Source organism: Poecilia formosa, unplaced genomic scaffold (assembly GCF_000485575.1).
Source record: "Poecilia formosa unplaced genomic scaffold, Poecilia_formosa-5.1.2 Scaffold269, whole genome shotgun sequence".
Taxonomy (NCBI): domain Eukaryota; kingdom Metazoa; phylum Chordata; class Actinopteri; order Cyprinodontiformes; family Poeciliidae; genus Poecilia; species Poecilia formosa.
Window position 1 is genome coordinate 575,214 of NW_006800208.1, and position 16,573 is coordinate 591,786.

At 38.5% G+C, this 16,573-nt stretch overlaps 2 protein-coding genes across 6 annotated transcripts in view; both read right to left on the reverse strand.

The window, feature by feature from the left end:
* LOC103151017 (membrane-associated phosphatidylinositol transfer protein 2) overlaps positions 1-16,573 on the reverse strand; it is a 96,637-nt gene that overhangs the window by 63,624 nt on the left and 16,440 nt on the right. The window lies entirely within an intron of this gene.
* Positions 1-16,573, reverse strand: part of LOC103151035 (membrane-associated phosphatidylinositol transfer protein 2-like) — a 49,951-nt gene that overhangs the window by 16,883 nt on the left and 16,495 nt on the right. For 2 of the 4 annotated variants that reach the window (XM_016681088.1, XM_016681089.1), the window contains exon 2: positions 3,389-3,602. In XM_016681088.1, the coding sequence (XP_016536574.1) occupies positions 3,389-3,466 (78 nt within the window). In that variant the 5' untranslated portion in view covers positions 3,467-3,602. Of the gene's footprint in view, positions 1-3,388; positions 3,603-15,903; positions 15,987-16,068; positions 16,278-16,573 lie in introns of those variants that run through there. The other 2 variants (XM_007570865.2, XM_016681087.1) reach the window with 2 other exon arrangements.

Genomic DNA, 16,573 nt, shown 5'->3' on the forward strand with positions numbered 1-16,573 from the left:
CTTCCGTCGCAGTTTAGAATAAACGGCGTAAAAAGGAGGAATGGACGCGGCTGTCGCTTCATTGCTATTTGTCAGTAATGAGCTTCATGATCACAAGCTGGAACATGTCGCTCTAAAATGAGATCCTTTGTTTAATCTGCCCTGATTTACGGCTCCTAAGTAAATACAGGATGCATTCATACTGAGATGTTGTTTTTTTAATGACATTTTAATTGTTTTCACAAAGTTATGAAAGGAAGCATAAAGCCCAGACATATGGAGCACCATCTGGTCTGCAGAGCGACACCGTGACCTCTCAGCAACATTTTCTCTCAGATCCTGTTCTACAGGAAGACACAAGGACACCTTCAACCCCCGCCCTCCATTACACGTATCAGATATTACCTGAAACAAGGTAATGCTTCGTAACCCCCACTAAAATCATCATAGCTGCCCCTGATCCAGCCTTTTAAACTCGGATAATACGACGCAAACCATGGGGGGGTTGGGGGGGGGTTACGCTAAGTTTGAAGTATCCCTTTAGAAATAACCAACAAAATTCAAAATAACTTCCTTACACTTTATGTTTGCTTTTGAGGTGGTTTTTGGCTTTTCCGATAACTCGCTAAAAAGTAGAAGGAAACTCATTTACTGAATAAGTTCAAACCTCCAGCTGAGAGGGGAGGCCTCAACCTCCTGTCTATTACAGTCATGCGTAGTGTCGATATCTGATGAAGTTACGGTTTATGGAGTCCTGCTGATTTGCTCCAAATCACGAGATATAAACAGGCCTAATGTACATTTTCTTTTTTTCTATTTGAGACCTTTTAAAAGGACAGTATTATGTATTTTCCAGGCACATAGTGCCCTTTCATAGCAGAAACAAGTAACTATGTTAGCTTCAGTCGTTATCAAATATGTCTTAAAAGAAGTTTAGTGCCTTGAAATTAGCACTAAACTAATTTCAAGTTAGTTTAGTCTAAAAAATATCCTGCTCTTTCTGAAACTCCACTACCTTATTAACCCTTTAGAAACGTTTTTACCAGCATTGCACTGAGAAGTAGCTCTTACAATGAGTTCAGCTTATACTCAGTTCCACTAGGTGTTTGCTAATTGCTGCTGGCTAGTCTGAAGGAGCTGAGTGGGAGAGACAAGAACCTCGGAAGCTGCAGCTCTGAGGAGGAGCTGCGTCTTCGAAGGCGAGGCTAAGTCCACCAAGGCATTTTAAACAGGTTGCCATGGAGATGAAAATATTTTTCAAACGTGCATGAAAGAATCATGGCAACACTTTTTGATAAGGGAATAACATTATAACATGATGTAAAGCTCAAAAAAGTCAGTTTTACATGACCCTGCCCCTTTAAAAGTTTGCTCAAAATTAGCATGACAATTGGATGGAAACATATCTGTAGTTTGGGTTTCATGATAGAAACAATTTATATGAGTCTATTATACACAACTTGTGTTTTCCCACTTGATAGTCGCCATAACTCCAGTTTAGATTAAACACACCAACCAATAAGCTGTCAGCGTACAAATCCTACATCACCAAGTTTGTTTTAGTCATTTCCATTCCTAAGATTTATAAAGAATATATATATATATAAAAACACCTGTAGAGTCTGTAAATTTTACTTTCACTTACATAGACTCTCTTGACCACTTCAGCAGGTCGACTGGAACTGTACAAGAGAAGCAATCAGTAATATAATGTTTCCTCCTGTTGGCTGGTTGCTGTAGTTACACCAAAGTCTGTTTATGAGTGACTGATCTGGTATCAGCAGACAACTCATCCAGCGGAAGACTCAGCTTCCGTAATAAGCTTACTGAGTGAGAATCGGGGGAAAAAAAGAGAGAAAAACTATTTAAACCACTTTGAATTGCTTTGATGCTGAAAATGTGCTATATAAATAAAATTACCTTACTTTACAAAACTTTCTCTTTGTTGTGACAGAAGAATGTAATACAGATAACTTTGAAAGAAATCAAACTGCTCTGCCTTCTCCCAGTGCTTCCAGTGCTGACTACAGAAATACACTGTTTGACCAGAAACAACCAATCACATGTCAGCTGTGTGCTGCTGTTACACTGGGAAAAGAGTTCAGTTGCACCAGAAGTGGACCAAAGATTAGAAGAAGGCCAAAAGTATGACATGTTACTCCGACTTACTGAATCACAATTCAAACGTTGAGAGAGTTTCTCACTAGAGCAAACAGAGGAAGCAGCTCTCTGTTGAGCTACACACACTTCTTTCAAAAACCTGTATGTTTGTTTGTTGAGCAAACAAAAACTGCTTTGATAAAAATTTTGTAAATTTTGTTCTGTTTTCATTGTAAATCCTGAAGTTTGCTATTTAACTTTTCTTTCTAACCCCACAATGAAGGCATTCTTTACATCTCATCGGTTTTCTAAAATAATTTTTATTTTTTGCCAAAACTGATTTTAACCAAAAAACAAACAAAAAAAATTGACAAAAGATGATTTAGGCAAACAAAAACAAAAAAATCCTTTTTGGCAAAAGATGAGTAAGGCCTTTATTTTAGAAAAATGATATGTTAAAAAAAATAAGTCTCTAAAGCTGCAGTTTGTATCTTTACAAAAATATGTTGTTTTATTCCCCCATATTTATTAAAACGGTCTGCAGAAATGCACCGCTCCCAATCAAAGCCAACCAATCAGATTCAAGAGGAGGGACTTGACGTTGTCAATCAAACTCGTGTACACAGTTCAATGTGTTAATGGTGGAAGAGCATCTTTCCATTACAGGAAAATCGTTTTTCCGCCATCATTAATACTTATGCTAACTAGCCTTAGCAGTGTTGGCCCGCTATGTGGTGTAGTTGTAGCTTAGCAACAAGCAAGTGAGAAAGGGTGAGCACGAGAGTGGTTGACAGCGCTAAGACCCTCCTCCTGGCTCTAATTGGTTGTTTCTGACTGAGTCACACCAGGAAGAATGGAGAGAAGCTATTTTCCCAGACTGTCTGTCATATATTATACTGTCACAACATCATGATGATTTTAACAAATAGCTTTAAGTAAACAGAGTGTCATTAAAGCGTTTCATAACTGGACCAAGTGTCTCTGTTTTGGAAATCCAAAAATGGTCATCCCACCATGTAAGTGTATCTGACAAGTATATTAATAACAGGAAGCTTTGTTTAGCTTCAAATTGCATTCGTAAATGAAACAAAGAGGTTTAAACCAAAAATACTCCATAGTTTAAAGGTTCCTGACAAAAATTATTTATTTTCATTTAACCTTTAGTTTACCAGGAAAATCCCATTGTGATTAGAAATCCTGGCCAAGATCAGTGGCAGCACACAGACAGATTACAGAGCATTCACAGCAAAATCAGAAAAAGTTAACACCGTTAAAAGATTCCTCCTGAAAATCAGCAGGAAGTGCTCACCTGGATCATGTAGAGCTGAGCGATCCGGTACTCCTCCACACTCATCGGCATGGGGATCCGGTACTCCTTGATCAGCATGGCTGTGCTGGAACAGAACCGACTCTGCCTGCCTGCGTTCGCGGGGTCTGAAGGTGAGGCTCCTCTCGGTCAGGCTTTGCTAACCCAGCAGCATCGTTAGTCAGTGAGGAGGCAGCCGTCTGTCATTTCCCCCCGCCTGAGACAGAAAAACAAACGGCATTCAGTGTGGGGAGGAAAAAAACGACAACTCTATAACGTCCCTTCAGCCTCCGGCTTACTTACAAGCCATAGGAGGAGTTAGCATGCTTGTCTGAGGGATTAAAGCCCTCCATATACAAGCCAACACATCCTGTGTGTGTGCTCCAGCAGATCTATTACAAGGTAATCCACTGACCCAGCAGCAGCGCTGAAATCCTCCTGCAACCTAAATCCCAACTCTGTGGCACCAAAGATGCAGCAGCGATGGCACTGAAGGACTAATCTTTGGTGTGACCTCTGCAGGTTCTCTACCACTGCAGTGTGGATGTATTTATCTATCTGATCTGACTTTTATTTAGCAATTTCTTAACTGCCCAAAGCTTTGATTAGAGCTGGACAATAAATCTGTAATAATAATCTACTCAGTTTCTCCAGAACCAAATATAGAGATCCAGCATTCAGCTTCTATGCACCACTAATCTGGAACAAACTTCCAGAACACCATAAAGCAGCCGAAACAATGAGTTCTTGTAAATCAAGGCTAAAACCCCCACCTGTTTAGAGTTTCTTTTGAACCAAATTGGAGCCAGGAGGCGGGTCTTAGTGCTGTCAATCACAGTCATGTATGTGCTCCTCATAACATCCCTCTTTCTCTCTGCTACATTACAGCAGGTTCACCGCAAGAATCCTGAGGCTCGTTAGCATGGCCACTGATTTCCCTGCCATTAGTACGTTTAGCAGCGTTAACATTTTATTGTTGAAATTTTGTATTTTGATTTTGATTATTTGTTTATTTTGTGATGTCCTTTTGTAATGTTTGTAAAATGTTAAAGTTGCTGAGGCCGTAAATTAGAAATTTGTTTCCATTTTGATTTTGCCTTAAGGTATTTTTTTTTTATAACTTTATTGTAACTTTTGTGGCGTGAGCCCCAGGAAGATAATAGTCAGTGGTCTAGAGTAATGGGGATCTCTTAACAATAATAATAATAATAATAATAATAAACTACATAAGCATGATTAACAACGCTAAGACCCGCCCGTGGCTCTGATTGGTTGCATTTCTTCAGGTGGCAATAATAGCTTAGGAAAGAGGTGAAGGGGATCGATCTTTCCACAGATTATCTCTCATATTATACTGTCACGACATGCTGACAGTTTTAACAAATCTGTAAACAAAAAAACATTTCTGTGAAAGTTACACACATTAGCTTTAATGGTGGAGGATAAGAACAACAGACAGTTTCTTTCAGAACAGCTTCCAAACTTAGATTCTGCTGACCCATGATTCAAATGAATGGCCTGGAGGCAACGTGTGCTGTGAATTTCCACAACATAAATAAACTGAACTCAATTAAGCTGAATTAATAACACCCTTCAGCTCATCTGCATTGTTGGCTCATTTTCCTCTTGACACTGTGTGTAATGAATCCAAACATTATACGAGTTTCACTATGCTAAACTGAATCACTGAAATAAATTAGCTGTGGAAAGCTATTTGATTTATTAAATGTACCCACATGCCTGTGCTATCTGTGTTGATTTAATGTTAAGCTTTTCTTTATGTTATTTTCCAAGTAATTAAGAGAAAACGAACTGAGCATAAAGCTAACACAGAAAATGTCGTTTCTTTCATTCTAAAACAGTCTGTGTTTACATTTCTCTTTTCCGAATTCCAGTTTTTAGAAATATGGTGGCTGCGATGTGGAAACCAGACAGACAATCTTATAGTGCTTTAGATCTCTGAATGTAAATGACTACATAAAAGGACACTGAGACAAGAAAGAGGCTGTTAAACTCTTATTGCAGTCGGTGAGTGTACACTAATCACATCCTTAAGAGGACGGCTTTTCTTTTTTCTTTCCAGCAATCCAATTACATGTTTTGTTTACACAACCACAACGGACACTCCCTGCACTGCCATACTGGAATCCTGACAGTCTGAGCCTTTACAAACCATCGGGATTCATGATGTGTGTAAAATTCACCAGGAACTGGCTAACAACGAACAGCATTTTCTCAGATTTATGGTGACTTTAGAGGAATACACATAACTGTGAAATTGATCTCTCCCTCTTTACAAACTTTCTTTTTTCCCCTTTATAGTGCCAGAGAAAAATAACCTGAATAAATCCAATACATGTTTTTATCATGTCATTTATAAAGAAAAAAAAAGGTTAACCCAGTTAATGAAAATGTTTGCTAACTACACTTAAATTTTGTATTTACTCAGATTATGTTTATCTACTATTAAAACTGGTTGGATTTGAAACATTTAAGTGTGTTTTTGGAGGAGACGGGGAACAAAAATAGCTGAAATCTGACAAAATAAATACTGGCAATATATTTTTGTTTGTGGCAGTGTTTCGAAAACTTTACTTCTTTGAGCTTACATCATGTTATAATGTTATTTCCTCATCAAAAACATAAATAGAGTGTTGCCTTTATTCATTCATGCTTGTTTGAGAAATCCTTTAATCTTCCATGGCAATCATTCAGCTGTGCAAAACACCTGGCTGAACTTTGCCCCGTTTCTACCTCACAGAGCAGCCCTTCCCATGACTCCCCCACTCGGCTCCTTCAGACTAGCCATGAGCAATTAACAAATGCCTGGTAGAACTGAGCATCTGCTGAGCTCATTATAGGAGCTACATCTCAGTGAAATGCTGGTAAAAACATTGTTAAAGTGTTAATACAGGAGCCATGTTGTGATGACTTCTTGAAGGCAAAGCTTCAGAAAGAGCAGGAGTTTCTTAAAGAGACAGAGACCCAATTTCATGGCATTAAATAGCTAAGTAAACTTTCTTTTAAGTCATATTTGATATTTACAGCATTTTTGTAACAACTGATGGTAACATAGATACTTAATTGTGCTATAAAACGACACTATGTGCCTGGAAAACACATAATACTGCCCCTTTAAGAGTCTAAGAAAGATCATTTTGTTTTTAGTAAGGCTTAGCCTATAAAAATGATGTTCTGGGTAAAAACATTTGCTTTAAAAAAATAAATGGATAATAATTGTTAATAGCCTAACCTGAAACTCAGGCATGTTAGACGTTTTTCTTCTGTGTCCATGGAGACGGTTTAATGACTCCCATTGCTAATCTAAAGACACTAACTTCTCAGCTCTGCCTTCCTTCCTCGCCCGTCTATCTGAGCCGAGTTCATCCACCTGCTGCCATGTGAACCAGGTCAGCCAATCACAGACTGAGGAGGAGGGGGGTCATGTGGAAGCACATACTTAATCTTCAGCAGATGATAGCAGGCTGTAAATCTGAGAGGGGAGGGAGTTGGACACTAGAGTCTAATGGGAAGTGTGTGTAAGGTGTGTCTTCATCTGTGCATGATTAAGCATGACTGTGTGGTAGAGTGGGAGACCATGGAGGGTTTGTTAAGCTTCATCAGCTTGTCATTTAATGAAAATATTGCTTTAAGTGGCTACAAACAGGCATTAATTGCACTACATTAGTAGCATGTTGAGAATCAGATTTGTGGGCTTTTAGTTTTAGATGTTTTCTTAAACAAAAAAAAGAAAAATCTGTGAGAGATAATTTACCAGAAAACAGCAATCGGTGTACATCTACTTTAGTCACGACCTACTAATTCTGATTAAAACTAAAATCAATAGGTAAAATCTCAAAGAAAAAGAGAAACCAGAACTGGTCAGAAAAAGGCTTATTGGTGGATAGTGGAGAAAAATCAGAAACAACGTAAACCTGACCAGAAATGGAAGGAAGTAACTTGAAATCAAAAGGTGACATAAACCACCGTCAGACACCTTAAAACTGAGCAAAGAGACAAAAGCTACAAAAGAATAAAATCCAGAGGAGACAGAGACTGATATGCAAACTGACAACAGGAACCAATAATTAGAAATGTAACAAAGTGACCACAGAGTGAATCTGAAGAGACTAAAAGAAATTCAAACAACCAGAGAGACGGAGCAGAGCAAGCAGAGAATAAGAACATAAGATTGTTACTTCTAAACCGTTTTTTACCTTGTTTTTACATTGTCTAAAAGTCTCGATCTGGTTCATATTTATGTGAACAGAGAGGAAGCGGTACAGATGGATGCCCACAAATCACAAAACATTCTTACTACTCCTGAAAATCATTAACTCTATAAAACCCAAACGTCCAGCCAGGACTCTGTGCAAACGGAGGCTGAGTGCTGATGAATAATCAGAGGAAATATTTTCCACTGAATCCTGGAGAGAACGAAGACCCCCACCCACACGAATGAACACGGGACGACCGACACGTACGCAGAGGAACACACTGTCTTTATAGCCTGTTTTTGTTGTTGTTGTTCTTTTTTTTAATGCAAACTGACTTTAATGTTTTATTGACTCCATCAGCTCAACGAGCGGTGAGTCAGCACATCAAACACGGCGGCCTCCATCGACTGAGCCGGACCAAGTGAAGTGTGAACCACAAATGAAGGCCAAGGAGTAGGGGGTTTAATGATCCGTCGAAAATTTAGGAGTTTATCTCCTTTTAAATTGTTTGGACAGCAGATCGGGTATCACGGATGGAGCCGCTTGTCTGGAATGGACAACGGTTCAGATGATGAAGTAAGCAGCAGCTGCATTCAAAGAAAACAGAAACCTGAATGATTTGGGGGGTTTTTTCAATTGACATTATGGACTCATTTATAACTTCTTCATCTCCAAATCTTTGGATTTCCATTCCGAAAACTTTGGAGTCTAAGATGTAGTGGCCATGTTTTGGTTTTGACATTTTATAGTCTGGTTAGTTTTTTATTGATCATTAACTGTGTCTCAAATGCAAATGTGCGTAAATCCTTGTCTATGTTCCGCTAATGTCAAAAAAACACAATTTCGCAATAGTTTCCTTGAAATAAGAAATGAATTTGAATCAGTACGCTACTTCACGTGATAAGTAATTAAAAATCACAGCAGTAAACAGTTACGCAAGATTTATTCATAATTCAGCCATGTCTGCGCTCCCCATCCTGAAGCTTTCTATAAGTAAATATTCTTTAACATATGATGTCCAATGCTGCTTGTTCAGTGTCACATGTAGATTACTAAAGACTAGAGACTCTCAGATCTGTTTTAGTGTAGTGGTTATTTAGCAGCATCATGTCCCACAGAGTTCACAGCCAAAATTCTTTTAAATAACATTAAATTAGCATAGAACCCAATTACATTTTACTTCATGTAGCTGGATTAAAACCCACACCACTGTTATTTTTAAGCTGTAGATGTAAAAAGAGTGGGGAACACTGATTTTGGCAATCCTTGGCTCGTAGGCTTCTTGGATTAATCTGTTTCTGTCTCTATGGTGAGAGGCTGAGGTGGGCCACAGAGCAGGCCACGATTCTCTTCAAATATGACTTTTACAACATATTCTGAAAAGGTCCACATTCTGCATCTTTAGCTTCAAATCTCAGCCAAACAGAGGCATTCAGAAAGTCAGAAGAAAAAATATCAGCTTCAAAGTACCTGATACAGAAGGTGACTTCGTCTCAAATGTAATAAAGTTAAAATTCAAATTAAGTTCAAATTTGCAGGGTTTCTCCTATAAAACTAGCTGACTGCGTTGGTAGGGCTGCCTACTGTGTATTTGAAAATACCACTTGGTAGTTATGTGTTATTGGAAGACAGCATTAATAATACTTAAACACCAAATACAGTCAAAGATAAACATTTATAAAACCTGGAATAAATAAACAAACAATGCCAGGGGAACAAGTAAAGCCTGGTGGTCCACCAGACTTATTATACACTGAGGGAAACCCTGTTTTGATATTTCTAATATGTTCCAGTTAAAACAAATCTGTACAACTACAACAGAGTATTAGGGCTAAGAAATGTTTTNAGAGAACGAAGACCCCCACCCACACGAATGAACACGGGACAACCGACACGTACGCAGAGGAACACACTGTCTTTATAGCCTGTTTTTGTTGTTGTTGTTTTTTTTAATGCAAACTGACTTTAATGTTTTATTGACTCCATCAGCTCAACGAGCGGTGAGTCAGCACATCAAACACGGCGGCCTCCATCGACTGAGCCGGACCAAGTGAAGTGTGAACCACAAATGAAGGCCAAGGAGTGGGGGGTTTAATGATCCGTCGAAAATTTAGGAGTTTATCTCCTTTTAAATTGTTTGGACAGCAGATCGGGTATCACGGATGGAGCCGCTTGTCTGGAATGGACAACGGTTCAGATGATGAAGTAAGCAGCAGCTGCATTCAAAGAAAACAGAAACCTGAATGATTTGGGGGGTTTTTTCAATTGACATTATGGACTCATTTATAACTTCTTCATCTCCAAATCTTTGGATTTCCATTCCGAAAACTATGGAGTCTAAGATGTAGTGGCCATGTTTTGGTTTTGACATTTTATATTCTGGTTAGTTTCTTATTGATCATTAACTGTGTCTCAAATGCAAATGTGCGTAAATCCTTGTCTATGTTCCGCTAATGTCAAAAAAACACAATTTCGCAATAGTTTCCTTGAAATAAGAAATGAATTTGAATCAGTACGCTACTTCACGTGATAAGTAATTAAAAATCACAGCAGTAAACAGTTACGCAAGATTTATTCATAATTCAGCCATGTCTGCGCTCCCCATCCTGAAGCTTTCTATAAGTAAATATTCTTTAACATATGATGTCCAATGCTGCTTGTTCAGTGTCACATGTAGATTACTAAAGACTAGAGACTCTCAGATCTGTTTTAGTGTAGTGGTTATTTAGCAGCATCATGTCCCACAGAGTTCACAGCCAAAATTCTTTTAAATAACATTAAATTAGCATAGAACCCAATTACATTTTACTTCATGTAGCTGGATTAAAACCCACACCACTGTTATTTTTAAGCTGCAGATGTAAAAAGAGTGGGGAACACTGATTTTGGCAATCCTTGGCTCGTAGGCTTCTTGGATTAATCTGTTTCTGTCTCTATGGTGAGAGGCTGAGGTGGGCCACAGAGCAGGCCACGATTCTCTTCAAATATGACTTTTACAACATATTCTGAAAAGGTCCACATTCTGCATCTTTAGCTTCAAATCTCAGCCAAACAGAGGCATTCAGAAAGTCAGAAGAAAAAATATCAGCTTCAAAGTACCTGATACAGAAGGTGACTTCGTCTCAAATGTAATAAAGTTAAAATTCAAATTAAGTTTAAATTTGCAGGGTTTCTCCTATAAAACTAGCTGACTGCGTTGGTAGGGCTGCCTACTGTGTATTTGAAAATACCACTTGGTAGCTATGTGTTATTGGAAGACAGCATTAATAATACTTAAACACCAACTACAGTCAAAGACAAACATTTATAAAACCTGGAATAAATAAACAAACAATGCCAGGGGAACAAGTAAAGCCTGGTGGCCCACCAGACTTATTATACACTGAGGGAAACCCTGTTTTGATATTTCTAATATGTTCCAGTTAAAACAAATCTGTACAACTACAACAGAGTATTAGGGCTAAGAAATGTTTTATTTTTTTTACATTTCAAGAATAAAGTCATAATAATGCAAGAATAAAGCCAGTGTTCCGAGTATAATAAAGCTATACGACTATAAAGTCAATATAACAAAGTCAATATAATATGAGCGTAAAGTCTGAATAGTAAAGTCGAATATTAGGAGAACAAATTCCACCACAAATAGTAATTGAAAGACAAAATGAGGAAGTTGAACATCTTGTGAAGTTATGCTTTGGCATAAATTTTCCAAATAAGTCAATACTTCATTTTTTAACACATAAGCATCAAATTATCAGTAGCAAGACTAGACAAGTTAGTCGCGTCAGATCCTGATAAATAGAAGCTTTGCTCTCATTTTACAATTTGTTTGCATCCTAGTAACTACTGTGACTTTATTCTTGTAACTTAAAGCAATGAAAATCTCTTAGTCTGGCTGTAATACACCATCTTAGTACAACAATGAGGCAAAGCTTAAATTTAACCTACTACAGTCAGCTGAGGATGATGAGTCAGAAACACATTTCCAAACAGCTTTTTTATGAATGCAAATGAGCTTCTAAGCACTGAGGAAAAATACCACACACCCTCATGGAGTCATTTTCCTGTAGTGAAGACTTGGCCCAGAAAAGATCCCTCAGTCAGAATCTAAGTGTGGCTCCATTCAGTCAGTTCACGGCAAAACAGTCAGCTTTGTCTGCGCTCGTTGAACAGAAACATCAATGCTAACATCAATGCTTACTGAATGAGAATATCTCCACAAGAACACAAAATCTGAAAACTGTAAGGTGAAATTAAAAAAAATGACAGCATGTATGTATCAAAACCAAAATACCAATAAGTAATTGTCATTGACAAAATTATTATAATCGTAATAAAAATTATTTTTCTACAAGCCATGTAATATTTGTTTCAGCCTCACATTTGTGTATTATAATCAACATAATTTGAAAACATCAGTCTGTGTGATCAATCAATCATAACGTTTCAGTAAATATACTTATTTTTGAATATGACTAGTTTCTGGTGCTGAACGATTAATCATATTAATTGTGATGAATCGACTATTGAAATAATTCTCAACTAACTTAGTAATTGATTAATCGTTAACTGACTGGACTCAAAAAAGGTACCGGTAATTTGCTGAATTACTTGTATATATATATATATATATATGTATATATATGTTGGATCTGGTTGTTTTTATATCTCATGCTGAACAACATGACCGGCTGAGGAGTCATCATGAGGGCCTGATCAGCCAATCAGAGACTGACTGTGAGAAATGAGCCACTTTGTCCTAAACAATAAGAAAACTTATTCCTCCTATATTTGTTTTTCTACAAGACAGAGAAAGAAATTTAACTATCCTTCTAGGAAAAACCTATCCCCAGTGAATTTAATAGAAATCATTATTTCAAGTTTATTAATCAAATACTGTAATATTCTAAAAGCTTTGTGGACTTTGTGGAAATTGGCTAGTTAGAAATATTTGACATGCATTAACATATCCAGATGACATTTCTTTTGAACATACTGCTTAAAGACATTCATATCTTGAAGGATCAGGACGCCAGTTGTGTTGGAAACTAGGTTGCTATAACAAAATCTAAAATGTCCGTCATCAATATTTTGAAGAGACTTTGTGGATGAAAGGTCAGTTTGTGCATCTTACTACAGGTACCAAAATGAAACTAACAACTAAGAAACATGGATAATCTCAAATCCTCCATTGGAGAATCTCAAATTTGACATTCTCAATCTTAAATTGAGATCTATCTCAGCAGATAAATAGGTAGATAAGGTGCATTAGAAGCTTTCTCTTCTTTTAAGGTAACTAAAAGTGTGACAGAAAAAACTGGCAGTTCATTTGTTCATCTCAAGACTTTCTGATTAAAAACACTGATCTGTTCCTAGAAGCTCTTTTGTAAAGGACTGCAAATAAGGGCTAATACAAAGAGAAAATCTAACATTAGATTCTGAGAAGGCTTTCATTAACCATTTGCTACAAAATAAAAACTCCAAGGGCATTTTAACAGATGTAGCTCTGCATATACGCAAATAAATATCCAACAAAAGATTCAGCCTGCTACCTGGCAATTCTTTGAATTGCTACTTTTCTCTGCTGCAAGACTTATATCTCTATTATCTTCATAAATCTCTGCAGTCGACTCTTTGCTCATTCCTCTTTGCAGAAAACTTGAATCTATGTCAGAATAGATGTCGTGAGGACGTAAACGTCAACTTACAAGCCTTCCAGTAGATTTTCCATCAGATTTACCTCTGGACATGAACATGCCTTCATCTAAACCGGTTCATTGTAGATCTTGATGAATGTTTATATGTTTGGTTCTATGATGATTCAATAAGGATGGAGTGTTCAAGGTGGTCTGCTGTGTTGATTATCTGCCACACGTAATGTTTTACATGAAGTCTAAAAAGTTACATTTTAGTATCATCTGACAAATTCAACCTTCTTCCACATTACATTCCCCTACATGGCTTGTAAGACTCTATATTGCTTTCTGTCAGGAACTCTTCCAAAATAAAAGCCAGATTAATTGAAGCGCACGCCTAATACTTCTGTCAACAGATTCTCATACTTGAGGTGGGCTTCTCACGCTCTGATTGATTCATTCATGTCCCAGCCTGACTGGGGATGAACCGGGCGTGGTTTTAACCGGTTCATCCCCAGTCAGGCCTGGCCAGATTCATCTCCATTTGCAAATCCTCATCTTTTGGATCGATTTGATTGGCTGCAGACTGCATTTGTTGATTGGTCCGTGGTAATTGGCGAGATGCTGAGGTGCAAATTGATCATTCCAAGGTAAATCCTTCCGGTCCAAACTTTTTTATCAATTGTGGTGGAAAAGCGCATACACCGTCAACTGGAAGGGGCAACATGCAACGGACAAATGTATCGAGAGATTTCAGAGGAACTGGCATCCACAGGGTGAACACGTAAATGGCATCATCAGCACATCGACCACAGCTCTGCAGTTAATGTCTGCATAGAACCGCACGAGACCTTAGCGCACACCAACGGGCTAAGAGCTTAAGGGGACAATCATGTCTTGATAGGTTCAAAGTCTTATATTCTTTCCATAGTGAGATAAAAGAAAAGCTTAAAGGGGCAGCATTATGTAAAGTTGACTTTGAGCTTTACATCATGTTATGATGTTATGTCCTCATCAAAAACATACCTGCAGTGTTGCTTTGTGTCTTTCATGCATGTTTGAGGAATCCTTTAATCTCCATGGCAACCACTCAGTTGTTTAAAACGCCTGGCTGGACCTAGCTCCACCTCCGAGGATAAAGCTCCTCCGAGGAGGTGCAGTTTACAAGTTTCTGCCTCACATAGCAGCCCTCCCCTGTGGCTCCTCCTCTCAGCTCCTTCAGACTAGCCAGCAGCAATTAGCAAACAACTGGTGGGACTGCACATCAGCTGAGCTCATTAAAGGAGCTACTTCTCAACACTAGTAAAAATGTTGTTAAATGGTTAATAAAGGAGCCATGTTGTGATCACTTCCTGAAGGCGGAGTTTCAGAAAGAGCAGGAGTTTTTAAAGGGACAGAGATCCAATTTCAAGGCGATAAATTACAAAGTCATATTTATTTTAAGTCATATTTGATGTACATAGCATTTTTATAACAGCTGGAGGTAACTTAATTATGCTTTAAATGGCTCTATTGGCCTGGCAGACAGATAATAATACTGTTTCTTTAAAAAGTTTCTTTCTAAAGAAACCCAGCAGGCTGCATCGAGTCATTGACTTGCAGCATTTAGCAAATTTTAATGAGTAAAAGCAAAAAAATAAATGAAAACCATGTGTCGTTTTGGTTTTTTCCCCCCACTGTTATGCACTACTACTTTTGCTCACACAAAATCCCAATGAAATACATTGAAGTTTGTGGCCGCAAAGAAAAAAATAATGCAAAAAAGTCAAATGGGAAATGATTAAATAAAAAATGTTCAAAGCGCTTGAGAAACATAAAAGTACAGCCTGTTCACGTTTGCTTAGATTCCATGGGATCCATTTTTCTCCAACGTTGCAGCAGGACGTGCAGCAGTCGGATTTCTGAGTGGGATTCATGATCTCACAGTTTGCTGCACCACCAGGATTCATCTGGTCGACTCGCTCGGCATATGGAGGAGTCGTGCTGCTTTAACAAGATCCCCTGACTGGATTTGTCTCTGCATTTGTTAATCACAACACACAAGCCAGCAGGGCCGAATGACTCAGACAACATATGCAACAAGTAAACCAAGAGAGACAGGCAGGCTGGTGATTTTATTCTTTTTTTTTTTTTTGCATGATTTTACAAAATACAGCCAAATCTCGTGCAGCCAGTTTGCCCAAAGCTGAACTGCAAACGCAGGTTTTCTAAGTCCTCTCTCTGTTCCTTGTAGTAATAAATATAGTATTTGATGATTTATTTCCACACTTGGCATCAGGACTGAACTGAGTTTGCAGCCGATCATTACTCACTGCTTGACAGGAACATAAAAATAAAGCCTTGTATGTTTGCTTAAAAAAAAACAGAAGAAATAAATCCCATTTTATGGATGTATAGAAAGCTAGCTACACTGCCAAGTAAAAATAAAATACAAAGCAATAATTTCATTCAATTATTCCAGCCAATTAAAAGAATCAGAAATATATATTTGATATCAACTCAGACTCTGCCAAAGGGAAACTTTTTTTTTTCTCCCAGAATTGCAGTTTAATTCAGACGTTTTTGCATCTGGTGAGGAGATTAAATTGACTTGCAAAGCGCAGCAGCTAGATATTTCAATTCTGTCAAAAGCGAGTGTTGTTTCCCCCCCCCACCCCTCACACACCTGCCACATCTCAGGAGAGGATGACAACAGCCCCGCCACCTGCAGGTTGCTGTCAGAGCGCTCCGAGTCCAACAGGCAGCAGCGTGTCTTTTATTTTCACACGAGAAGGAAGCAGGGATGAAATCTCGATCAAAGCGGATCTTTCGGGTGAAAGAAATGTTTTACCTCTGGGCTGCTGGATGGATCGACATGCAGGGAGAGGAGCGAGAGGAGTGCTGCAGATCCTGATCCCGGCGAGACTCCTCGGTTCACGCGGCGGCTCCCCACCACATCCCGGCCCCTCGGTAAAGCTCAAAGCGCCCTCAGCTTAATAAAATCCAAGAGAAGCTTTAGATTCTGCCTCTCCTCCACCTCTCTTCACTCTCTCTCTCTCTTCTGCTCTCCTCCATCAGCTGTCCCCACCTCCTCATCACAGAGGAAGCTCAGTTACCATGGTGATGCGTGAGGCTGGAGCCCGATTGGCGATGGTTGTTGTGATGCAGCGGGTTTGGCGGCGCGGCCCCACCAGAAACAGATTGATTGCCTTTTCAGCGGGGACGGTTGCGTAACGCTGAGCCAGAATCAGCAGATATGATGGAATTTATTCCCAGTGATAAAAAAAACAACAGAGTTTTTGCTGTTTCACTGTAAATCACAGCTCCTAAGGTAATTAATGAAGATATCTGAGATA